This window comes from Pipistrellus hanaki, assembly GCF_964339955.1.
Source record: "Pipistrellus hanaki genome assembly, chromosome: 10".
Lineage (NCBI taxonomy): Eukaryota > Metazoa > Chordata > Mammalia > Chiroptera > Vespertilionidae > Pipistrellus > Pipistrellus hanaki.
In genome coordinates this window covers 73,007,068-73,032,739 of record NC_140512.1, presented here as the reverse complement: position 1 = coordinate 73,032,739, position 25,672 = coordinate 73,007,068, and the positions used below count along the sequence as shown (strand labels likewise).

Below are 25,672 nucleotides of genomic sequence, written 5' to 3'. Positions count from 1 at the left end.
CGGCACCTGTGACATGTGGCTCTACCCCCATGACAGGCTGGAGGGACGTCCCTTCCCTCTGTGTTGCTACAGCCAGACAGGGCCCTGCTCCTGGGAGGTGCACGGCCGGGGAGTCCAGCTGAGGCTCCTCCCTGCGGTGGAGGAGAGCATTGTCCCAGGGACTGCTTCTCTTTCTTTTCGGTGCTGGTTGATCTATCTGGACGGGGCTGTCTGTCTTCACAGAGGGCAGGCCAGAATTTACCCTGGGCACAGGCCTCACCGGGCTCACACCAGAACTTACAAGTGATGTTCCTGTCTCATAGTGGGAGACTGCAGGGGCAGAGGAGGGAAGACCACATTTCTTGGGCTGCTCAGGCTCCTCCTGGTGTCGTTATGTCAGGGCTTCCCACCATCCTCGCCATGCGTCCTCCGCGGTGTGGTGGCGACGTGTTAGCGGGGGCATGGCCACGGGTATTTTATTTTGCAGGTGGATCTGGAATCGATTCTTCAGCCGCCTGGTGGAAAAGCTGAATACTTCGGTGAAACGGCTGCCCTGCGAGCCTTCAGCCTGCACTGCCGGTTGAGCATCCACCTTCAGCACAAGGTGTGTCCGTCTGCACCCGGCCCAGAGCCAGAAGCACCTTGCCAAAGCCCGCTCCATCACTAAGTTCTCTTTCTGTTGTTGTTGGACAGTTCTGCACAGAAGGAAAAGTTTACCTGTCTACTTTGGAAGACACTGGGTTTTGGTTAGAAAGCAAGGTTTTATCTTTTATTCATGATCAAGAGGAAGACTATCTGAAACGCCATCGGCTTATTTATCAGCAGATCATCCAGGTTAGCATTCTTCACACAGACCTTCCTCCTTCAGGTGCTTCAAGACTGTTTCCTGTTTTCAAGTTGTAATTTAGATAAGCAGTGTTGCTCTTAATACTTATATTGGCCTTTGAATATTCAGTACTATTCGATAAGTTTATTCTTTCCAAAACATAAATCTGCATAGTTTTAACGTAATATTACGCATTACATGTGCTAGGTGTTCACTAATGTTTAAGGCATTACATAAAAGGTAATTAGTCTCATATGGAAACAGAATTAATTAGGTCTCTCATGGAAATTCCTTTACAACGCCCCTTTGGAGATAGCTGTGTATGTGCTGTATGTGCAGTCCGTCCGCCGTGGGGAGCTTTGTGGGCTCTTTGCTTTCTCTGGACTTGTTGATGAGTCACGCCTGCCACCTGTCTCTTACAGACCTACCTGACTGTGGGCAAAGATGTGGTGATGGTCGGCCTTGGAGATGGCAAGTTTCAGATACAGCTTTTACATTGGAGTCTCAGAATCATGCACACAGGTACCGCCTTCCATAAAGGACTGGCTGGGACAGTCAATGAAAGCCAGTCCTTCTCCCCCCCTCACTGTGCTGGTCAGGCCGTGGCCTTACACAGACAGATACGGAACCCAAAAAGGAATTACATGCTGATGCGACCAGGGAGTTTAGAGGTGTTTTTAGCATCAGACGTCAATAACTCCAGAGTTTTTGGCGAGGCTTTGGGGGAGTCTCCTGGCTGGGTTTGCTCATTGTTGGGTGATTTTGCTGTGTGTAGCTTGTGCACTGGCCTGGCCGCCAGCTGTCTGCTCCTCCCTGCTCTCCCTGGCAAGGTCACGGGGTGCTCCTCACATGCCCGGCTATCTGGGGCTGTGATTCGGGTTGTTTCATGCCCCCCTCTCCCAGGACCACTGGGAAGGTGCCATTTCCCCAAGGACAGGTGCACTTAGGAACTTACACCCACACTGGCTGTGTACTCAGTACTAAGTGAAATGTATTCAGTGAATGAGTGAGGGGCCAGCCACCTGGGCTTGGGCCAAGCAATGGTCTGGGTCATTTGCCTGTGGGTTCCAGGGCTGAATTCTCACAGCCCTCTCACCTTATAGTGAGAGGAGTGGGGCTGTGGGCAGAGTCAGGGTGAGGGGAGTGTTGCTGGGCTGTGACCCCCACCCCACAGCCTGGGCAGCCATGTCCTGTGTGACCTGGCTGTGACCCTGATGTTGCACGTGCATCTCCTGAGACCTGTGAAACTTGGAATTGGCTTCTCGGTTCCTCTAAGCCTAGGCATTTGCTAGAAAGATAGAAATGAGATTATTATGTAGCAAATTCAGCATTGTGTTTTGAAAATTAGATTTAGTGAGTCTGTAGCTGGGTTGACATTAGCTACATGGGTCTGGACCCCCTGCTGAGGACCCTGTCCTTGCAGGGCCTTGTCCTCGGGCCTCCGCCACTGAGGTTGATGCTCGAGCTGCATGGCACTCTGCTGTTCCGAGCGTGTTTCCTTAGGTGGGCCTGAACAGCAGAGTATGCATTGTTTGTTTAAAATGGCCCAAGGGAAAGACTAAGTATTAAGTAGAACAAATATTGTTGCTTTTAAATTAAATTTTTTTTATTGATTTGATAGAGAGAGAGAGAGAGAGAGAGAGAGAGAGAGAGAGAGAGGAACATTGATGTGAGAAAGAAACATTAATCAGCTGCCTTGTACATGCAACCAGTCTGGGATCGAACCTGAAACCTGGGTATGTGCCCTGACTGAAATCGAACCCTCCACCTTGTTGACTCTCGAACCAACTGAGCCATCTGGCCAGGACCAAGTGTTATTGCTTCCAAAGTTTGGGTGTTTTCTTGTTTTGTTTGTTTAACCCTTTATAACTTGTATTTCCTATTGTGAAAATAGCATTTTAAATTTAAGCTTAATCATTGAAACACTAAAAAAAGTTTACATTTTTAAAACTTTTTTTTCCGCTTAGGAATTATTTTCAAGCACTGAATCTATTTTTAGTAGTCATAAAATTTACTTTTCTGAGGCGTTAACAAGAATTTTAGGCTGTGTATAAAAAGTAATTGCAGGTAAATAGCAGGTACGTTGTAATTAAGGCACTTATCAAATTGTCTTTGTTCTTTTTAAGTGTCAATAAAGGTCAGTTCTATATTTAAAAAAAAAAAAAATAGAATTTTCAATCCTCCAGTGTTGCAGTTTCACCATGAAAAGGTGTATGTTCCCACAAATAAGGTGCTAGTTTAGCAATTTTCAAACGATGTACCAAAATAATTTTCCCTTAGATTGTCAAATAAAAAAAGAAAATGACAACAGCTAGCACAATAGACATCTTGTGTGAATTAATAAAAATTATATCTATTTTTTTTATGGACAAAAAAGTATTTTTTGATGTGTCGCAGAATTTTAGTAATTATTTAGTGTGCCAGGAGAAGCAAAAGGTTGAAAATCTCTGCCCTAATCTACTGCTGTTGATTTCTGATCAACTGAAATGGTATTTGTACTTGAGCAAAGAATCTTATCAGGATTGTGCAGAGGAGAGTCAGCTCTGGGGTCATCCTGTAGTCCTGTTGCCAATGGGACTGTGCTGAGCAGTTTAGCTGTTCATTGAATTAATGACATATTTTAATTTTTAAAAAAAAGTCACCCACCCAGCCGGTGTGGCTCAGTGGTTGAGTTTTGACCCGTGAAGCAGGAGGTCACGGTTCAGTTCCCTGTCAGGGCATGCAGGAGGCAGCTGATCAATGATTTTTTCTCATTACTGAAGTTTCTATTCCCCTCTCCCTCTCCCTTCCTCTTTGAAGTCAATTAAAACACACACACACACACACACACACACACACATACACACACTTAAAAAAATGACACCAGTCACCCAAATATTACTAATAATTAAGCACAGCCTTCTCCAGGCAGCAGTGCGTCTTCCAGAAGTGATGTTCTCGAGCTCACATCATCCAGACGTGGAAGTCCGAGCTCACAGAACTACAGGGCCTTCTGCAGTGACACAGCATGAGAAAAATTAACGCTTAGAGAAAGGGGAGTTACATTTTATTATAATCATGTGCAGGCCTAGAGAAAAATGTGTCTTTCAAATTCTGAGCGCCACCCTGCCTCCTCCCCGCCCCCCCTAAATGGAGGAAACTTTCTCTATTTATACTTTTTCTAGCTCTTTGTCTGCCAAATTTGGAATGAGACTTCCAGGTCTTCTGAGAAAAAAGGCCTGAGTGCTGGGAAGAGGCCATGACTGACAACTCTGTCTGGGGCATTGTCCACGGCCTCTCTTGAATGGGGGTAGTCTTATTTTCCTTATTATTTGAGCAAGCAAGTGTTTACAGAAGCCAAATAGCAGGGTTAAAATTTCAGACAGCAGTTTTTATATAAGATGGATGCTTCATTCCCCACTGGTTTTATGTACATGAGTCAAATCATTGACTCTTTTGACCTCTGAGGACTGTAAGTTGGATAGAATTAATTCTCTGCTAAATAAAGGCAGTGAGCCAGTTTATAAGATGAGGGCCCGGAGTGATCTTTAGAGAGTCCAAAGAGTCCTGGACACACTATTTTGCCTGGGCTGTCTTAAGCCAGGTGTGATGAAGCCACGTCAGAATCCCGTTGACCTTGACTGCCGTGGGGGTGGTCCTTTCCAGGTAGCAGTCAGTCCTTGTGTGGCAAATTTTTTTACCCAGAGTTACCAGGTTGGAAGGGATTAACCGGATTAGAAGTTGGTACAGGCAGAGTGTCTCGGATGTGCTTCTGGACTGCTTTCTGGGTGGACTGTAAAGCCTGTAAGAACTTGAGTACAGATTGGTTATGGAGTTCAGCTTTTCTAGATTGGGTTTCCATGTAAGCTGGTGAAGTGTGTAGGTCAGGGTCTGGAAGAGTCAATGGGATCTGTAGAGGCCCCACTGGTTTTAGGGAAGCCTCCTGGACTGCTTTGTCTGCTACTCCCTGGAGGCAGGAGACACAATGGGATCAAGTCTTTTGGATAAATAGGTTACTGTCCTTTTCCAGGGGCTGAGACTTTGGGTGAGAACCCCTTTCTTTGGCTATGCCCCTTGTCTCACATACATAGAGGTGGAAGGACTTAGTTACATCCGGTAGTGCTAATTGGCCCACAGTCCTTGCTCTGCTCATGTCTGTCTTACCGTCTAAATATTGCCTTAAGGATCTTGGCTCTGAATTCTTTTAGGGAAAATGGACGTTGGTGGGGTTCTTCTGGCTACTTCCATGCTGAAGAGGGATGGACTTTTCTTTCAGAGCCCAGAGATCCTTGCTGTCTGTCAGAGGGACGATGAGGCCTGGGCACAGGAGTTGGGCTTGTGACTTGGTGGAGACAAACTGTATTATAAAATTTAGTATTATTGAGCAATTAGAATAGCAAGAGTTATAACAAATGGTCTGGGGGAAGGGAAAGAAAACATTTTAGTTCTAATAATTTCTACTGAAATAAAAAAATTTTTCTTAAAATTACCTTTAAGAGCTAAATTAAGACCAATTTATCTATCGTATTCAATTTGGTCTGATTGTTTGCATAAATATAACAGGAATGGCAACTGACTACCTTTGCCAGAATTTCATGCTTGAATTTTAATGTGCCCCATAGGGCCAGGAAGCCAAGCCATTCCGCTGCTATCAGGTCTGTGGACAGTATCTGCTTAGTTAGGTGAATTTCTTACCTGTAGCGACTCCACCCAGGCCCATGCCCTAGGCTTTAAGGCCCATCTCAGCAGCCCTCCTACTCATTGCGGCCTAGAGTGCGTGGGGATCTGCAGGGACGCAGAGACACCCTTATTGCTCCTCTTCTACTCTGGCCATGGGCTTAATTTCCTTATTATTTAAGCAAGCCAGTGTTTACAGAAGCCACAACAGCAGGCTAAAACTTCAAACAGCAGTTTCTATATAAGATGGATGCATCAAGGCAGGGACAGTGATGGCTGTGGGGCAGCACGAGAAAGGACAGTCCTGCAAAAGCAGCACAGCGGGATGGGAAGGCTGCCTTTCTAGTAAAAGTTACAGGAAACCCACGGCATTGTCTCACATGGGTGGGAAGGGCAGAGTAATGGCGACCACGGCCCTGTGTGGAGTTGGCTGTGCCAGGAGGACAGGTGTGCCTGAGCTCTCGGCCACTGGGAACCAAACTCACAGGCTGACGCACCCTGCCTAGCAGTGGCCTGAGTGGTGCACCGCAGGGCAGCAGGGACGTCCTGTGTCTTCTGTCGCCCACACCGTGGATTCTGACTCTCTCCAGGACTTTGTGCTATTGACTGAGCTGCTGTCTATGTGTATTTGGTTCTAAGGCATATACAGCTTCAATATAATGAAATCACTTTGAATTAAATTTTTAACTTTTCGGGTTTTTGTCAGTGATTGAAGGCATGCCTTAAGTGTTGGCTGTCCCCACGCCCCAGGACTGCGATGGCTGTACGGACAAACCCTGCTATTTTCAGGGGCTTGTAATCTCGCACACCGGCTGCTTCTGAGCTGTTTGTACTTCATTTCAGAGCCACAGTGTTCCCTTTCCACCTGTTCCACTGTGCTGGCTGACTGGTGTGGAGAGATTGTGTCCCTTGCCTCCTTTTACTTATTTTTCAATCCTCACCCGAGGATATTTTTCCATTGATTTTTTTAGAGAGAGTGGGAGAGAGGGAAAGAGAGAAATATCGATGTGAGAAAAACACATCCATTGGTTGCCTCCTGCATGAGCCCCAACCAGGGCCCTGTCCGGGGGGAGCCTGTCACTGAGGTATGTGCCCTTGACTAGAATTGAACATGGGACCCTTTGGTCTGCAGGCCAACGCTCTATCCACTTAGCCAAACCGGCAAGGGCTCTTGCCTCCTTTAAAATAAAAGAGGTTAGTTTCTTGGAAGTTTCTTCTATATTTGCAAAGATTTTAGAACCTTTGTTGATTCTGGTAGTGCCTGAGACTTCTTGAACACAACAGTTGCTCTTACCTACTTTAGCAGGTAAACTTGGGGTTTGGGTTTAGCTTCTTACCTGTCTCAAGTAGAGCTTACAGTATCGGAAATGGAGGTAAATTCAAGATCGCTAGGGCAGTGGTCGGCAAACACATTTTAGTCAACAGAGCCAAATATCAACAGGACAATGACTGAAATTTCTTTTGAGAGCCAAATTTTTTAAACTTAAACTTCTAACGCCACTTCTTCAAAATAGACTCACCCAAATAATTGTTAAAAGAACAGATACATGAATAATACAATTGCTGTAGAAAAATCTTATCAATGTTTAGGAGATAATATGGTTTGGGGATACTAGTGATATCTATTGTTAGTATTTGGGATGGTATTACTGATTTGTTCTGCGATGTTTATCTCTGGTGGCTGACTAATACGGGAAATTGGTATATTTATTTTCCTGTATCTTATTTTTATTCATCTCTAAAGAAATGCGTAGTAGAAAGAAATGTAAAGAATAAATTAGGAAGTCAAAGTTTTGCACAGTCCCAGTGTTGTTGTTAATTGTGTGTGACCTTGAACAAGGCTCCTCCTTCTTCATCTTCGGAGATGAGGGTGGTTCTAGCTCTAAAATTCAGGTTTCTGTGACTACAGAATTTCAAATAACTCAGAAAATAAAAATTCTCAATATACTCAAAAAAAAAAAAAAAAAATAGACTCACCCAGGCCGTGGTATTTTGTGGAAGAGGCACACTCAAGGGGCCAAAGAGCCGCATGTGGCTCTCAACCCACAGTTTGCAGACAATAGCTCTAGGGTGTGCTGCAGGATTAGGCGCACATATGGAAAACATTTTCCCAAATCAATATTGCACAGTGAAGTGGTTCGGAAGAGAAAGACACCAATGTAATACAGGTGTTAGAAATTTAACATTTGGTCTGCGAGAGTGTGCAGTCAGTCCTATTTTGAAAGCTCGTGGGCCGTCTTCTCAGACTTCTGTGGAGCTGGTGCTGATTGGGTGTCGCTGTTAGGGGAGAAATAAGACACATTCGCTAGCACAGGTATCCAAGGCACACTGCCCATGCGCGCAGTGAGCATGGTTCTCGGTGCCTGAGTTGGCAGTACTGTTCTTGAAGGTATTTGGTCTTACTGGTATATTTAAAGGAACAGGTGTTATCTATTAAAAAGTAAGATTAATATGATTCACCTGCTATTGGCTTACTTGGGACAACTTCTTTAAAGTCACCATAATACACCAATATTAAGTAAGAATGTGTAATGTTTTCAATTAAATTATGTGATTAGATAACCGATTTTTCCAATTTTCTTTCTAGTGAAGGGATTCTTTTATGTTTCATTACTTCTTGGCATTCTAAAAGAGGTAACTGAAAGTTCCTTAAAGCAGAAAACAGATTCAGACGAAGAAGTTGCAACGCTGTTTGATATGATCCAGAAAGTCTTTCAGAAAATGTTGGAGTGTATGGCCTGGAGCTTTAAGAAGAAACCGGAAGAAGGCCTGCGGGTACTCACGTCTTCACAGGGTGGGGTGGTTAGACATCAGATGGAGATGCTGTATGACGGGAAGGGGTGCGTGCAGTGCATCTGCTCTCGTGCAGGCTGCTAGCACTTGCTTGTGTCTGTCGCTGGGCTGCTGGGTCTGGTGCAGAGTGCGGAGGAGCTAGTGCTTGCTGCCCCCTTGGGTGCACTTGCCCACCATCACAGATTAGCAGGGCACATTGGTGTGTGAGCAGGTTTGACTGTCGCTTTGGTACAGGTGTGTTCCTGCGTTGAGGGCACAGGCCTGCAGAGAGCGCGTACCTGCCATTCCCTGTAGATGATAAGACTTCCCCTGATAAAATCTACATCCCCCCTTAGCTCCCCTCTGGCACCTCACACTCCTTCAGTTGTGGCAGGCCAGCAGCTCCCTTTGCTGAGTGGCCTGGGGGCCAGATTTGTGGTGCCCCCAGAATATGTTGTCATGGAGAGCACCTTTATTTTTCTAAGTAGTGGCTAAAAGCATGAATGAGCTACTTTAAAAATTTTTTTTTAATTTTAATTTTAATTAAAAAATATATATTTTATTGATGTTTACAGAGAGGAAGGGAGAGAGATCAGCTGTCTCCTGCACGCCCTCCAATGGGGATGTGCCCCCAACCAAGGTACGTGCCCTTGACGGGAATCGAACCCGGGACCCCTCAGTCTGAAGGCCAAACTGGTTTCAGCTACTTTTTTTTTTTTTTTTTTTTTAATCCTCACCAGAAGGCATTTTACCATTGATTTCTAGATAGAGATGGAAAGGAGGGAGGAGGAGGCGAGAGAAAAACATCTACATGAGAGAGATATGTGGATTGGTTGTCTCCTGCACGCACCCCTACTGAGGACCGGAATCAAACCTGAGACCCTTTGGTCTGAGGGTCAACACTACCCACTGAGCACGCAGCCAAGGCTGAGCTACTTTTTAATGAGAAATGCTTACATGGGAGGATGCCCATGAAATGTTGAAGGCTTGGTTTCATTCTGTCCCTAGCTGATGGAGGTAATGGAAGGTTGGTGGTGGTATTTCTTTAGCCTGGTTTTTATTTGAGTTACATGGGAAGGTTCCTGTTTTTGATGAGTTGGTTCTAGTGGTCTGTTTATTGGCGTGATGTGTGGCAAGACTTTCCACATTCTCATCAGCCTGTTATCATGGGCTGAGCACAATGCTGATGTTGCTTTCAGTGTCTGATGTTTCTTCACCTTTTCTTTCTTTTTCCTCTGTTGATATTGATACTTTTGTTCCTGGAGGTTTTCCCTCTGCTTTGGGGCAAACAATGGCAGGCAGATAATTGCTAGTGGGCTTCTTCCCAGTCTGTTGTCTTCTGGTCGTGGGCCTAACAATGTGAGTCAGCAGCCAGAAGGAGAGACAGGTGGACAAAGGGCAGGTGGGTGGGCACGCTGCACCTGAGGTGGGGGGCGGGGGGGCATGCCGGCTCCCCTGGAAGGGCCTGTTCTCTAACCGCCGAACTGCCGATGTGCTTTCTCCGTAGCTCCTGCACTCTGTTCAGACCCCCCTGCATGAGTTTATAACAACAGTGCAGTCTTGGCACGTGGGCACGCCCGTTCACCGCGGAGTGCTTTCCACGCTGATGGCGGCCTCTGTCGTCGAGATAAGTCACCAGCTGCGAAAGGTGAAGCCTGTGGTTCTGAGACTTCCGTGTTTCTTGTTGTCCATACCAGGTGCTCTTCTCTCGAGCAGCACATTTTATGTTATAATGACTATTTTTAAGAGCTCACTCTTCAGTGGGGGTTTGCTTCTCCAGCTGTTGGACCTCATAGGTAGTTTGTATTTTAGAGTCATTTGACTGGAATGATTGTAACCAAATTATTCCTTCAGGAAGGGGGAGAAGGAGAGGGGGAGAGAGAGAGAGGAAAAAACCCCCACAAACATTGATGTGAAAGAGACATACTTACTGTTTGCCTCCCGCCTGCACCCTTTCTAAGGGGTGGGAAGCAAACCTGCAACCCAGTACATGCCCTCAATCGGGAATTGAACCCGAGACCCTTCGGTGTCCAGGCCAATGCTCTAACCACTGAACCACTGGCCTGGGCGAAGTGATACATTTCTTTTTCTTTTCTTTTTTTTTTTTTTTTAGATGCATATATTTTATTGATTTTTTACAGAGAAAGAGAGAGGGAGAGGGAGTTAGAAACATAGATGAGAGAGAAACATCAGTCAGCTGCCTCATGCACACTCCCTACTTGGGATGTGCCTGCAACCAAGGTACATGCCCTTAACCGGAATTGAACCTGGGACCTTTCAGTCTGCAGGCCAATGCTCTATCCACTGAGCCAAACCGGTTCAGGCTCTTTTCTTAAGATTCCTTTCTGCTGATGAGGCCAAAGTCATGGTTGGTGATGAGTGGGTGCGGGGCTCCTGGACATGGTTGGAGTAATGCACACGTGCGCCTGACTTTTCGTTCCTACACACAGGAATTGCAAGCTCTGGCAGCAGCCTGGACACATGATGATTGGTTCCTACTCCAGGGCGCTGGCTGCCTTCTCGCAGTAGGCTGCTTTATGGAATTAGCCTGTGTGCTGAGCTAGTGACATAATCAGGGTGATAACTTACCTCAGAACAAAAGTGCTGTTTTTCCTCGGGGCATTGGTGGTGGTGAGGAAGGGCATGAACAGGGACTTGAAAAGAAAGGTTTTTCTCAGCCAAGAAGTGGGGTCTGATAGGCAACACCACTGTAGTATATGAATGTAGACATCTGGCATGTAATCTTATAAGACCATGAATTTTTAAAAAGTTAACTAAATTTTAAAACATGAATAGAACTTAAGGTCCTCCTTGAAACCTGAAAGAAAGTCATACACAGAATAAGAACTACAGCTATTTTCTCCAGTGCTAAGTAGCTAACAGTAATAAAGAAATCAGTGAATGGTCAGGGTTAGCCCACCCTCTGCTTTTGTAAATAAAGTTATCTTAAATCACAATCAAAATAGGTCATTCTTGACCTATTTCCTGTGGCTGCTTTGTGCTACAAGAACAGCGTGAGTAGGTGTAAAGATGGTTTTGCCCAGAAAGCTGAAAATATTTACTACTTATCTACTATTTAGAGAAGGCGTTTACAGACCTCTGCCCTGTGCCCCCACTGGTTTTGTCCATCTGCCTGTCCTCTGCGCAGGTCAGCGCGGTGGACTTTCCCTCCATGTGTCGGGAGCTCTGTCACCCCGCGCATGCACTCTAAGGCTCACCTTGAGGGATTTGTCTCTCTCTGCAGCAGCATCACACCGTCTGTGCCCTGCTGTTTCTCACTCCGCACCATAGAAACCACGTGGGGGTCTTTTCCCCATCCAATCTTATAATCTCTGCCTTCAAGTTGGGTTGCTTAATTCATTTACTTTAAAGGAGTTATGTATATGCTTGGGGGTAAGTTGACCATTTTGAAGTTTGTTTATTAGTCCCCCTTTTTTCCTCCTTTCCTGCTATTTGTACGGTTCTGTCTCTGTTGAGTTACACAATACTATATTGTGTAATATAGTATTTTACCGTTGCTCTGCATTTTGCGGCTCCTGCACCACAGAGTCCTCTGACCAGGCTGGTCATCCTCATAGATGTGTGTGTGCTCAAATCTCCAGACATGTGTTTATGTTAACCAGTCAGGAGTCATTTGTGTCATTGTTTGTGAGATGCATTTATAGCATTTAGATGTAAAGCATTTTCATGAGAAACAGTGGTATGACACACGTAAGAGTGTCTTTAGAGGAACCATGAGAGGCTTATCAGGAGTGTCGTCTGGTTGTGCCAGAGTGAAATTCCCTAAGGCAGCCTCGAAATAGCAAAGATAGTGGCAGTCGACATGGGTAGGTGGGCAAGTGCACGCATCAGCTGCAGGGGCCTGGATCGAGACTTCCCCAGAGCCGTGTGCACAGAGAGCTCACGCCCAGGAATGGGTGACGAAACAAAAGGTACTGATGGAGGGCACAGGTCCCGGCAGGGCCCCATGTGGGTCCAGACCCGAGGTCCTCACTGCTCCTCCAGAAGACATTGGCCACATCTACACATTTTCATTTCACAGCCAGGGAGAGAGCTGCTGGGTGCTGGCCAGAGGTGCTTCCCGGGACATGTGGGTACAGGGCGCCCATAACCAGGAATTCTCTAGTCCACAATGTCAATCATTTTGAAGTGGAGAAAACCAGATCTGTACTAATAAGAACACGTGTTAGATTTTCCTAACATAGCACATTATTTACAGAAGGTAATAGAGATGACTGACAAAAGGCTTGTTGCATGATTTTTTTCTGTGCTCTAACTAAAGGCTTCATGTATATAATAATAGACTAATCAAGGTTCTTGTAGAAATTGCAACAACTAGTAAAGTCATTCTTTTGAGTTTCTGGAAAGCCTTTCTCAAAGCCATGTAAAATAAGTTATGTTTCAGTCTCAACTGATAAATTACTGACTCAAAACTTTTTTTTTTAGGTTTCTGATGTAGAAGACCTTTCCCCCCCAGAGTATCTTTCAGACCTGCCCCCATTTTCAAGGTGTTTAATAGGAATAATCATAAAATCTCCGAATGTGGTCAGGTAATCATTTTCACTGTCCAATACTCTTCCTGTGGCTGTGGTTCAGCTGCCTGTGTTGTTCCTTCCCACTTTCAGAATTTCTCAGAGCTGTGCTCTTTCTTTGACAAAAACATAGTTTTTTTCTTCTCCCATTTTATCAGTGATTAAAAATATTTACATTAGATTATACATTATATTTACACTAGAGACCCAGTGCACAAATTCATGCACGGATGGGGTTCCTCTGCCTGGGATCAGGGCCAGCCAGTCAGGGGGATGGACCATGGGAGGTTGGCTGTGGGAGCATACTGAATACCAGGCGGTAGCTCCTGCATTGAACGTCTGCCCCTGATGGTCAGTGCGCGTCATAGCGACTGGTCGACTGGTCATTCGGTTGACCAGTGGTAATAGTTGCTTAGGCTTTTATATATATAGATTACACTGAAACATTTACATTATATTATGCACTTGTATATTATACTAATACATTGTAAATATTACATAAAATATTTACATTATACTTACAGAGCCTTTCTGGGCTATATAAGAATATATAAAATAGAATTTCTCTAACTTTTTATATAATATATTCATCCAAATACTCTCTGATTATGCTTCTCATAACTAAAATTCACTTAGAGGGAGACATTTAAAACGTTAATATGTTTTATAAAATGCTTGCTACTATGTGTGCTCCTAGAATGTGACTGGGTGAGGTGTCAGCATGGCTTCCGCTTGTGGGCACACACCTGAATATTTCTCCAGCCACTTCATTCACCTGGTGCCCTAGGCTTGGCACATACAAGACTGAAGGGTTAAAGAAAGAATGGTTTTGCAGATGCCTGATCTCTGTGGAACTTTAATAGCAGATCAGTTCAATGAGAAGTTTAAAAACATCGTTTTCTGCAGCTGTGAATTACCTTTCAGAAACATACTAAGTTTTGTGGTGTGTATTGGGACATACAGAGTAACTTCCTTCACCAGAAGATCTATTCTGATGGCCTGTTTCACCTGTGGGATTGGCATACCAGACTGAAAAGTGTGGGAACTAGAATTCACGGTGGTTAATGAATCCTACTTGTATTTGTCTTCTACAGGTATTAGGGTGCATGCTGTTGAGTAATTTCAGATGTTTATTTTTTGCAGGTCATTTTTAGATGAGTTAAAGATGTGTGTTACTTCTGACGATATTGAAGGAATTGTGTGTCTCACGGCTGTTATGCATATTATTTTGGTTATCAATAAAGGTTGGTTAAATTTCTATTACATTGTTTGGGCTGTAGCTGGCCCTATCTTAGAACTGTTCTGGAACTTCTGGGAACTCAGCTCCCGTGTTCTGTGACCCCTGCTCTGACACTTATCTGCTCAGCTCCCTCTACTTGGCTGAGCCTGCACTGGGGGTAACCAGCTGGCCTGAGGTGTTTTTTTTGTTTTGTTTTTTTAAATATATTTTATTGATTTTTCACAGAGAGGAGGAGAGAGGGATAGAGAGCTAGAAACATCGATGAGAGAGAAACATCGACCAGCTGCCTCTTGCACACCCCCTACTGGGGATGTGCCCACAACCAAGGTACATCCCCTTGACCGGAATCGAACCTGGGACCTTTCAGACGCTCTACCACTGAGCCAAACCGGTTTCAGCTGGCCTGAGCTTCTTAATGTACCGTATTTTCCAGTATATAAGATGACTTTTGAAACAAAAAAAAGTCAACTGAAAATCAGGGCAAAAGACCAAAATTGCACAAAAATTACCTGCAGATCTTGACGGCAAAGTAAGTCTTTTCTTTGAAGTAGGGGGTAGTCTTATACAGCGAATATAGGCCCAAACCTGTTTTAACTGTAAAATTAGGGGGTCGTCTTATATGCCGGAAAATACGGTACTTCCTATTCCCGTCACCTTTCCCCCCTGGACCTAGTAAGTATCCCTCCTATGCCTCAGAATTGAATTTCTATAGGTTTGTCATTTATTACATACTAGAGGCCCAGTGCATGAATTCGTGCACACTGGCCTGTGAGACTGGGTAATTCATGCTGAATTCAGTAATTCATGCTGAAACCTGTTCTTTGACATCCCCGGAGGGATCCTGGATTGTGAAAGGGTGCAGGTCAAGCCGAGGGACCCCACCAGTGCACTCTCAGGACTGAGGAGGGACTCGGGAGGTTGGCCAGCCGGGGAGGGACCACGGGAAGGTTCCAGGGTATGTCCGGCCCATCTTGCTCAGTCCCAATCGGCCAGACCCCAGCAGCAAGCTAACCTACTGGTTGGAGTGTCTGCCCCCTGGTGGTCAGTGCATGTCATAGCGGTTAAACTGCCTTAGCATATCATTAGCATATTATGCTTTGATTGGTTGAAAGGTTGACCAGTCAACTGGACACTTAGTATATTAGGCTTTAATTATATAGGATGTTTAAAAATCTGAATATATTTTGCTAATGATGGTATGTTTTGGTGTTAATATTGAATGTATCTGCTAAATGCTTAAGCCTTAGCTTTACCTGTTGTGACTGCCCCAGCAAATTGCAATAGTACTGGGAAAATGCTTGGAGCTGCTATAAAATGCTTTCCTCAGAGTACAATACAGTAACACCCTGCAATGCATTACCATTAACTTTCTGTGGTTTTGTTCAGTTTTAATAATGTCAAAGTTATTTTCTCAGTAACATGTTGTATCTAGAGAGTGCTCCTGGGAACGAACGATCTCCCCATAAGCCCGAGTCTGCAGTCTTAGGATAATATTTGTAACTGGTGTGCCCACGGCCAGGCCCCAAAAAGCCTCCCCACGGGAGTGTGCCTAGTGCAGATCAGCAGGTTGAGGGGACCGTCTCTGGAGGCTGAGAGAACGGAGACTAGTGCGTCACAGGTGCCACGCAGGTGGTGACTCCTCCTGGTAGTTGTCACTGTCACGGAGGCACAGGTGGGCATGCACTCTCTGGTGGAAAGTCCTGGGTCACCTTCATTGGCGCGCTCTCCGCCTCAGAACCGCAAGGAGCTTCGCCAGCGTTGGCCCCTCGCTTCCTGTGAGGGGGCGGTTAGTGCCCACGGTCAATAAGTGGGCCGGCTCTAAGGGAGGTGAGGTGCTCAGTTGTGTTGAAATTGTGCCTGCATTCCTGGCAGACATGTTTGTCCTGTGTGGTCACGTTAGTCTTTTTCCTCTTTAACGTACTTCCAGGTAAGCATAAAAGCTCCCGAGTGAAGGATGTTGCAGCTGCCGTTCACAGGAAACTGCAGACATTCATGGAGATCACTTTGGAAGAGGACAGCAGGGAAAGGTAAGGCGCGGTCACACGCGGGCGGGTATCTGGAAAGGGCTGGCTGTTCTCAGGTGTCTTAGTCACGTGTTCGCTCTGCCCACAGCCAGGCAGTTAGAGAACTTGGGATTGTGAAGATGGAAACATTTTGTTGGCAAACGCTTGGAACATAGGTTTAATTTATTTCTGTGTCTGTCCTCAAAAACAACTTTGTAAAATATTGCTCTAGAAAAGTAAGTGCGTGCCTCCGAATTATTGTGTAGGTTATTGTCGATGGTTCGCTGTGCCTGTGGAGCCATGGGAACTCCTAAGCTCTGCTTACCCCTTCCCTAGCGTTCCCACCGGAGAGGAAGGCTTTCTTCCCTGGGCTCCTGCTGCCACCGCGCCTCTGCCGGCCGTGCGCGGCCCCCCCCGCCCCCCCCGGGCAGACTTTGTGGGCCGTGCCGGGCAGCACCCTGCCGATGCTCCTTGAACTGTGCACTCAGAGCAGCCAGAGAAACACGTTTTCCCGCTGTTCTGTGAACTTGAGTTTACAGAGCTCAGAACTAGGAAATCAGCTTTGTACCTGATATGCTGTCCTTGGGAGAAAAGCTTTCAAAATCCTGAGTTGCTCACAAATGAGTGAAGGCAGTTTTGTTTCTCCCTCCCCATCTGTAGACCTCTCTTGCCTTCCTGCCTTACCACTTTAGCCCAGACTCTGGGTCGCACACTGGAAAGGATGGCAGGAGGGCACCTCCTTACCTCGTTCCTCTCTGCGTCTGAAAGCTTCCACATTCTCAGCATTAGGGGTGATGAGAAGCTGAGGGTTTTTGTACACGAGCTTTATGAGGTTGATGAGCTCTGCTCTGTTCCAAGTTCATGAGTTTTTAATGTGAAGGATGGGTGCTGGATTTTTCAGCAGTTTTTTCTGCGTGTATTGGCATGACCATGTGATTTTTCTTCTTAGCCTGTTGATGTGATGATGGATGACAATTGAGTTTTATGTGTCAAAACCTGCTTCTGTCATCACCAATAGTGTGGATAGTTAAAAACTATACATAAATATTGGGTCGGCAACTAAGTAATTGCGGGTTTCACACATATATGGCTTCAGTTGAATTTTTAGGTTTGCAGACACAGTACAAATGTAAAACACATTTTGTATTTGATAGTTGGCTATTCAGCTGTTAATCAGTAAAAAAAGTTTTTTGATCTGTTTTGTAGTTTTTGTTTGGCGTTCGTTGAAAAATGGAAAATCAAAAGGAACATTTTCGTCATATTTTGCTTTTTTATTTCCGCAAAGGGAAAAACGCATCGCAAGCTCATAAAAAGTTATGTGCTGTTTATGGTGACGAAGCCTTAAAAGAACGGCAGTGTCAAAATTGGTTTGCCAAATTTCGTTCTGGTGATTTTTCACTCAAAGATGAAAGACGCTCTGGTCGTCCAGTTGAAGTTGATGACGCCCTAATCAAAGCAATAATCAATTCGGACTGTCACAGTACAACACGTGAGATTGCAGAGAAGCTTCATGTATCACATACATGCATTGAAAATCACTTAAAACAACTTGGCTATGTTCAAAAACTCGATACATGGGTTCCTCACGAACTGAAAGAATCACAGTTAACGCAACGCATTAGCAGCTGCGATTTGCTAAAGAAACGTAATGAAAATGATCCATTTTTAAAACGACTGATAACTGGCAATGAAAAATGGGTTGTTTACAACAATATCAAGCGGAAAAGATCGTGGAGCAGGCCAGGTGAACCAACTCAAACAACATCAAAAGCTGATATTCATCAAAAGAAGGTTTTGTTATCAGTTTGGTGGGATTACAAAGGAATTGTCTACTTTGAACTCTTACCACCCAACCGAACGATCAATTCTGATGTCTACATTGAACAACTAACGAAATTAAACAATGCAGTTGAAGAAAAGCGGCCCGAATTGACAAATCGAAAAGGTGTTGTATTCCATCATGACAATGCAAGGCCACACACTTGGTTGGGATGTTTTGCCACATCCACCATATAGTCCTGACCTTGCACCATCTGATTACTTTTTGTTTCGATCTTTACAAAACTCCTTGAATGGTAAAAATTTCAATAATGATGATGATGTCAAATCGTACCTGATTCAGTTTTTTGCTAATAAAAACCAGAAGTTTTTTGAACATGGGATTATGATGCTGCCTGAAAGATGGCAAAAGGTCATTGATCAAAATGGGCAATACATTATAGAATAAAGTTATTTAGTTCCATGAAAAAATTGTCTTTGATTTTCTTTAAAAAATCCGCAATTACTTAGCTGCCGACCCAATAAGACTAATCTTTAATAAAAACATACATTGTTTCTTATTGCTTTCTCAGAAAATGGATTGCCTGCCTCCCTGTGGCTATGGCTGTGGGGTGTTCTCCCTCATGAGGGCACAATCTGGGTTCGAGCCCAAACGCTGCCTTGTCAGCGGCTTGTCTCCGGCAAACCGGCCCTGGCCCCTTGCTTATGCCAGGAGCACGTGCGGTGCCAGCGGTCCGGGTGCTGGCTCGATCTCGGTCCAGGGTGACGGCAGCTGTGTCTGTGCTAGTCTAGACGTAGGTCAGCTTGAGCGGCTGGTGCCTAGAGTTCATCAGTTCCTGCCAAGGTGGCTGAATGCTTTTCTCTCCCGTCTTTCAAGGCTGTGCTCACTCAAGGAGACAGTATTGTGAGTAAGTGGGTGCTGGTGACTCGGTGTGTCCTGTGTCCCTGTCTCTGCCCCTGGCTGTGATAAAGGGTGCTTTTCTCTCCCAGGCCACCAGGACTTGGGTCTGGCTAACACTGGCCCTCGTGACTGTCCTGGTCTCTCTAGGCTAGCGGTTCTCAACCTTCCTAATGCCATGACCCTTTAATACAGCTCCTCATGTGGTGGTGACCCCCAACCATAACGTTTTTGTTGCTACATAACTGTAATTTTGCTACTATAGTGAACTGTAATGTAAATATCTGTTTTCTGATGGTCTTAGGCTCTACAGCAGCGATTCTCAACCTGTGGGACAGATACTGATGAAGAGAAGTTACAGGGAAGTTACAGGGACAAAGGCAGACCAAGGAAATAGACCCAAGACAGGCTGTGATTTAACAAATGATAGGAGAATATGTAGTTTTAAAGATTTTGTTGTTTCACTAAATTCTGGATGGGGTTGATGACGAAAAATCACATCCAAGTGTTAGTAAAACTCTTGAATTCCAGGGATAAAGAGAAAATTTTAAAATCTTTCTAGGTTTGTGCTGGCCCCTTGTGGACACTGAGCACTCGGAATGTGAGTCAGCTGAGCTGAGCAGGGCATGGCAGAGTGCACGCCAAGCCCTGGAGGCAGCATGAGCATGACTGTGCAGCTTGTCAGCAGTGTGGGTTCTTGTCTTTTGTTAATCCCAACCGGAGGATATTTTTCCATTGACTTTTACAGAGAGCAAAGTGGGGGAAGAGCGAGGGAGGGAAGGAGTGGGGAGAGAGAGAAACTTCGATGTGAGATAGACATCAATTGGTTGCCTCCCGCATGTGCCCCAACCAGGGCTGGGGATCGAGCCTGCAATCCAGGTGCAAGCCCTTGACCGGGAATCAAACCTGGACCCTTCAGTGCTCTGGCAAACACTCTAACCACTGTCGCCCACTGGCCAGGGCTGTCGGGGTGTTTTATATTGATAATGGATTGCTGTATTTTGGGTGTATTGGGCTAAATAAAACATTAAGATGCACTTCACCTGACTCTTCAGACCTCTTACTGCAGCTCCTGGGAAGTGCAGGTCCACATGCGCTTGGACTGATGCTCGAAGGGCCATGTGGTGTATCACTCCACGGGGAGCAGGAGGCGGGCTCTGGCTGAGGAGCTGTCATGGGGATAAACATCGATGTTTGCGTCCGGGCAGGAGCCAAGAGCATAGCTGGCTCGTGCACTCTCTGAGGGGAGTGCCGCACCCTCGTGGCATTTGGGCATCGAGAAGGCCGGGAGTGTCCTTAAGGCTCAGAGGTCGGCTCTAGGCCTGAGTTGGCCTGCAGGGCTTAGGAGAGGCCCCGGGAGGGAAACTCAGTGGCCCGCCCACATCGGCTGGGAGGGCTGGCAGGGAGGGAGGCAATGTGAAGCCTGTGTGCAGGTCTCAGGTGACGCGCCAGTGGCTGCCATGCGGTAGCGCATCCCGTCCTGTTCCTGTGTACAGGGAAAGCTCAGGATGCGGGTGCTGAGGGGCGGAGTGCACTGAGTACCAGTCGTGGGCAGAGCCTCCCTCGCCGAGCACCGTCAGGGAGGAAGCCCGTCCCTCGGAAAAGGCTGAATAGTTGTATCTGTGGAGGGTCCTTGGGGCCCTGGCCTATGGCTGTGCTCACTGACGCTGTCCACGTGCCACGCACCCACTACGACAGTGTCGTCCTTCCTTCCCTGACGGACGTGGACCCGTCAGTGACAGTGACTGCTTGTTTCAACTTTCTTTTTAAGTGTAGTTGGTTAACTAGCATTTTTAGATTTACTTTGTGAAAATGCACATTTGGACAATTTGGTCACTTATATTTATAGCTCATTCTTTCTTTCCTTGTGTTTCAGATTTCTCTATGAATCATCATCAAGAACGTTGGGAGCATTTTTGAATTCATAATCGAGCCATCATTGGTTATGTAAAAAATAGAGAAAAGGGACTTACAGGAAATGAGATGAATATGTATTTCCCTCGTGTTTTTAATATTAATATCCCATGTAATGGAGAAGGTGGGATTTGGGGAAATGTGAGTAGGAAGCTCAAAGGTTTTTAAATGTTTGCCTACTGCCTGCACAATAATACAGTTAATATAAAGGGCTCAGGAAATCCGGGTGCAAAGAAAAAGACACCTTTCTAGCACACCTGGTTGTTTTAAAATGCCACATATATGTGTGTATATATACTATTGCTTGCAAACTGTAATAAAGCAAAGAAAACATCTATTCTGGGGAGCCTGTCTTCTACCAGAAGGTGCTGTAGCGGAGCCCTGGCTGAGGGGTGAGGGAGGTGCAGGCCGGCACACACAGGTCCTGGAGCCGCCGCCCTGGGGTGGAGGTGGGTCCTGTGGCTGCAAATACAAGCCATTCCATTGCGCTGGACGACCGTTCTTTGATCTTTTCTAACCGCGAGCTGTTCTAGTGCCCACAGACTGGCGCCTGGCTTCCTGGCTGCATTGTCTGTGACCCATTGTGCCCTCCCTGGTTACTAGGAAGTCTCCACGTTTGTCCCAGATCCCTGTTGTCCGTGGGTCCTAAGTAGTGGCCAGTCAGCACCTGTGGCCTGGGAGCCCACCTGGTGACAGGTGGGAAGTGAGAACCTCAGGCATGTGAGCATTCTCTCCTCAGAGCCGGCGAGAGTAAAACAGCGCCCCTGTGTCCCTGAGAAGCATGCAGACTGGCTGTGCACTGCGCTTCGGCTTTATGGCCAGGCCTGACGCAGGGGCCGCCAAGAAATGAGGTGGGGCTTGTTTTAGTGGCTGTGAACACACTAGGTGCACCAGATAATAATGCGAGTTTTTTCAATAGATGGAGTTACACATATGTTGATATATATGAGATTTGATATGTATGCTATTTTGTTGTATTGACAGCAAGTTTCAACACTTCATGTGTCAAATTTGCTGATATTATAGATACTTTTACACTTAAAAATGTTGAATTTTGTGCAAGAAAAAGCATTTGCGGGAAGTTTTAATTCATTATTTTGAAGAAAAAGTTATATACTTCGGGAATCTTATGGCGAACTGCTTCATCTCAAGAACGCTGGTTTAAACGCTTTAAAAGTGATGATTTCGATGTGAAAGACAAAAAATACCAGGTCAATCAAAAAAGTTCGAAGACCAACTATTACAAGCATTATTGAATGAAGATGTATGTCAAACTCAAAAACAACTTGCAGAAAGATTAAACGTTCATCAAACAATTTTCGATCGTTCACAAACAATGGGAAAGATTTTAAAGGAAGGAAAATGGGTGCCACATCAACTGAACAAAAGACAAATGGAAAACTGAAAAGGCATCAGTAAAATGTTGCCTCAATGGCATGAAAGCAAGTCTTTTTTGCATCGAATTGTGACTGGCGATGAGAAGTGGGTTTATTTTGAGAATCCCAGATACACAGAATCATGGGTTGATCTAGATCAGGGGTCCTCAAACTTTTTAAAGTGGGGGCCAGATCACGGTCCCTCAGAGAGCTGGAGGGCCGGACTATATGAACTACTAATTCCTACTGTAACACCTCGGCTGCGCTCACTGCCCAAAAAACCTGGCGGGCCGGATCAGACTCTTCTGCGGGCCGCATGTGGCCCTAGGGCCGTAGTTTGAAGACCCCTTCTAGATCAACCATCAACATCGACTGCAAGGCCAAATCACTTCAGAAAGAAGACAATGCTCTATATTTGGTGGGATTAGGAAGGTGTGGTGTATTATGAGCTTCTAAAACCAGGTAGAACCATTAATACTGATCACTACTGACAACAATAATCAATTTGAACCATGCTTTGTTCATAAAATCACCAATATGAAGACACGGCAAAGTAATTTTGCTTTGTGATAACACACCATCTCACACTTCAAAACCAGTTAAAGACATGTTAACAGATCTTGCCTGGGAAGTATGAACCCACCCGCCTTATTCACCAGACCTTGCTCCTTCAGATTGCCACTTGTTCTGATCAATGGTGCACATACTTTCTGAGCAGCACTTCAAAAAATGCGAAGTGAAAAATTTGGTCTCTGAATAGTTTGCCTCAAAACAAGAAAAGTTCTATTGGGATGGTATCCACAAATTACCTGAAATACGTGGGAAATGTGTAGCTAGGGATGGACATTATTTTGAATAAAGCACTTTTGATGTTTTTCTTAAAATTGTCGTGTTTTCTTTGATGACAAAATCCACATTATTAACTGGTATGGCTGCCGTATTCTGCCTTGGGATACTTGTCACTGTGGGCCTTGGGCTGCTCACCCGAGTAAAACACCTGGCCAGGCTGGACACCAGGAATGCAAGTTGGCAGCTGTGGGGCCTGTGGAGCTGAGCGGAGACACGTCCGCCTGCCACGCCTGGCGATCTGGGGGGAGAGCTAGTTTGTGTGCAAGGCCTGACACCTGGTGACCCTCCTCGGGAACCTGTCTGCATGAACCTCGCAAACTCGTCCCTCTGAGCTTATGCAGTCACCGTGGGGAGCAGCTGTCACCACGTGTGGCGGACTCGAGGGACGTGCCCACGGGACGGGCTGGTGCCGGGAGTGGAGAGGTGTAGTCAGGAAACGTCCCTTCCTGGATGAGCCCACACTGGAGGCTGCACACAGGGACGGAGACCTAACCTGTCCGGAGCAGAGGTAACACGTGAGCTGCTACCGCCTGTTTCAGAAATATCCTTCCTTTTCAGGAAGTGAGCTAGAGGATTTTATGAACTATGTTGGCCCAATAAAAATGAAATTACATTTTTTCACAAGTTGGATTATTTCACCCTTCAAGATTGACACAAAAGAGCAGAGATCGGTTTGGCTCAGTAGACAGAGCGTCAGCCTGTGGACTGAAAGGTCCTGGGTTCGATTCCGGTCAAGGGCATGTACCTTGGTTGCGGGCACATCCCCAGCAGGGTGTGTACAAGAGGCAGCTGATCGATGGTTCTCTCTCATCGATGTTTCTAACTATTCCTCTCTCTTCCTCTAAAAAATCAATTAAAAAAAAAAAAAAATGACACAAAAGAGAAAACCTAAAAACTCATGTATAACTTTGAAACTAACCTCTTCCCACAAGGGAAACACCCACTCGGTTTTGGAGGTGAGTGCTACAACTACCCCAGGGAACTCCTGTCACCTCTGTGCATGCCAGGACCCTTGGCTGAGCATGAAACTGACTCAAGGGCCAGGGCAAAGGGAAAATAGAATGTGAAGTGTAGGATCTTGAGTTGGGGTTCTCCATGTTGTCTGGATGTGTCCTAATGCCATCACGTGACCTTGTGAGGGGAGCAGAGGTGAAGGCGGGCACTGTAGGAAGCCGTGGACTCTCAGCTTTTAGGGAGTGCAGCCCTGCCATGCCTACCCGTGGCTGTGCCATCGTGGGCTTGGCTCTAGAACCGTGACAATAAACTAGTCTGTCCTCTCCTGCCCCTCCCCCGTGCCTTCCTGTTGATCATGGCATAAAAGTGGGTCTCCTGTCCGGACACGGACTCTGCAGGGAGCCTTCCTGGGAGCTGCCAGCCTTCCCGGAGCTCGTGTCCCCGCAGCATGGCTGCTCGGGAGCCGGTGGCAGCAGGGGAGGTGGAAATGAGCTGAGGCATCGAAAACGACATGGAGCCGATGGTGATTGTGGACACCCTGTTCCTCTCCACACTCCCCTGGACGCCAACATGACCTCCTGGCGAGGTCACCAACACGTTCCTTCCTGAGTGGCCACGGCACGCTAAGGCCATCTTCCCGAGAAGACCGTGCCGCCAAGCGCCTGCTCCTGCGCGGCGCTCGCACCGATGGTTGCCCTGCGCAGGCTGCCCCGCGCAGGCTGCCCCGCGGTGTAGCAGCCTCGGATGCTTGCTTTCAGGCACAGCAGAGCACTTGTCCTGTAGGTGGAAAAGTGCCTTTTGGTTTGGGGCCTCAGACGTGCAGCATGTAGTCCATCCAGGAAGTGGTCAGCGGCACACCTCCAAGCCTCCAGGGTCCCTGGGATTGCTCGCCCTCAGGTGGCCAGGCCAACTTCCATATGTCCACACAGCCTACCCAGCGATGCAAGCCCTGTGTGGCTGTGCAACGTGCACTGGCCGTGGCACAAGGTGGGTGTGAGGCTGCTGAGTGCAAGCTGGGCTCCATGTGGATGCAGCACATCCCCGCATCTTCTCCAACACCCTCCGCCCTCCAAATGCCACGCTGGCATAGGATTGTGATGGGAGTTACTGCCTGGCATTGTTCCAATCAGACACGGTACATACAGATCTCTGACATTCCAGAGAAACTGACATGACTACTTTAAAAACGGAATGCTGCCGAAACCGGTTTGGCTCAGTGGTAGAGCGTCGGTCTGCGGACTGAAAGGTCCCAGGTTCGATTCCGGTCAAGGGCATGCACATTGGTTGCGGGCACATCCCCGGTAGGGGGTGTGCAAGAGGTGGCTGGTCGATGTTTCTCTCTCATCGACGTTTCTGGCTCTCTATCTCTCTCCCTTCCTCTCTGTAAAAAATCAATAAAATATATTTTAAAAAATATAAAAAAATAAAAACGGAATGCTTTCCATGCAGTGAAAACACTGATCTTAGTGGTTTGGTGAGTTTTGACCCCATGACCCACACTTCAGTTGCAGTCAGAACATGCCCATCCCTGTGGGGCACTGCCTGTCCTTGGCCCTGGTGCCGTGAGATCCTGCGGATGTGCTGTGTGGCTTCTGCTCTCTCGGCTGCAGGCTTGTCGTTCTTCCTCCTGTTTGTGGACAGGTGTTCAAGTTTTTGTTCATCCGAGCATTGGTTGCAAGTTACCATTGTAGGGAGGGGCCTCCCTGGTGCCTGGGACAGATCTGTAATGGAGCACAGGGGGCGGGTTGGGGCCCACCTTGGTAGACCATGTGGCATCATGGTTGCAAGGGGTTAGGGTCAGCCCCGTCCCAGCCAGGTCTAGACAGAAGAGGCTCTGGGACATGGGGCAGGGTAAGGAGCAGGGTGGGGGAGGAGCTTCCTAGGGAGGGCAGTG

At 46.4% G+C, this 25,672-nt stretch overlaps 1 protein-coding gene across 5 annotated transcripts in view; it reads left to right on the top strand.

The window, feature by feature from the left end:
- The window catches only part of NCAPG2 (non-SMC condensin II complex subunit G2), a 69,368-nt gene extending 46,509 nt beyond the window's left edge, over positions 1 to 22,859 (top strand). For 4 of the 5 annotated variants that reach the window (XM_084897490.1, XM_084897488.1, XM_084897489.1 and 1 more), the window contains 9 exons: positions 467 to 583; positions 673 to 813; positions 1,228 to 1,327; positions 8,049 to 8,236; positions 9,741 to 9,881; positions 12,680 to 12,783; positions 13,909 to 14,009; positions 15,933 to 16,032; positions 20,562 to 22,859. In XM_084897490.1, coding sequence (XP_084753616.1) covers positions 467 to 583; positions 673 to 813; positions 1,228 to 1,327; positions 8,049 to 8,236; positions 9,741 to 9,881; positions 12,680 to 12,783; positions 13,909 to 14,009; positions 15,933 to 16,032; positions 20,562 to 20,613 — 1,044 coding nt within the window. In that variant the 3' untranslated portion in view covers positions 20,614 to 22,859. The remainder of the gene's footprint in view (positions 1 to 466; positions 584 to 672; positions 814 to 1,227; positions 1,328 to 8,048; positions 8,237 to 9,740; positions 9,882 to 12,679; positions 12,784 to 13,908; positions 14,010 to 15,932; positions 16,033 to 20,561) is intronic. The other variant, XM_084897491.1, reaches the window with a different exon arrangement.
- Positions 22,860 to 25,672: the final 2,813 nt, after the last annotated feature.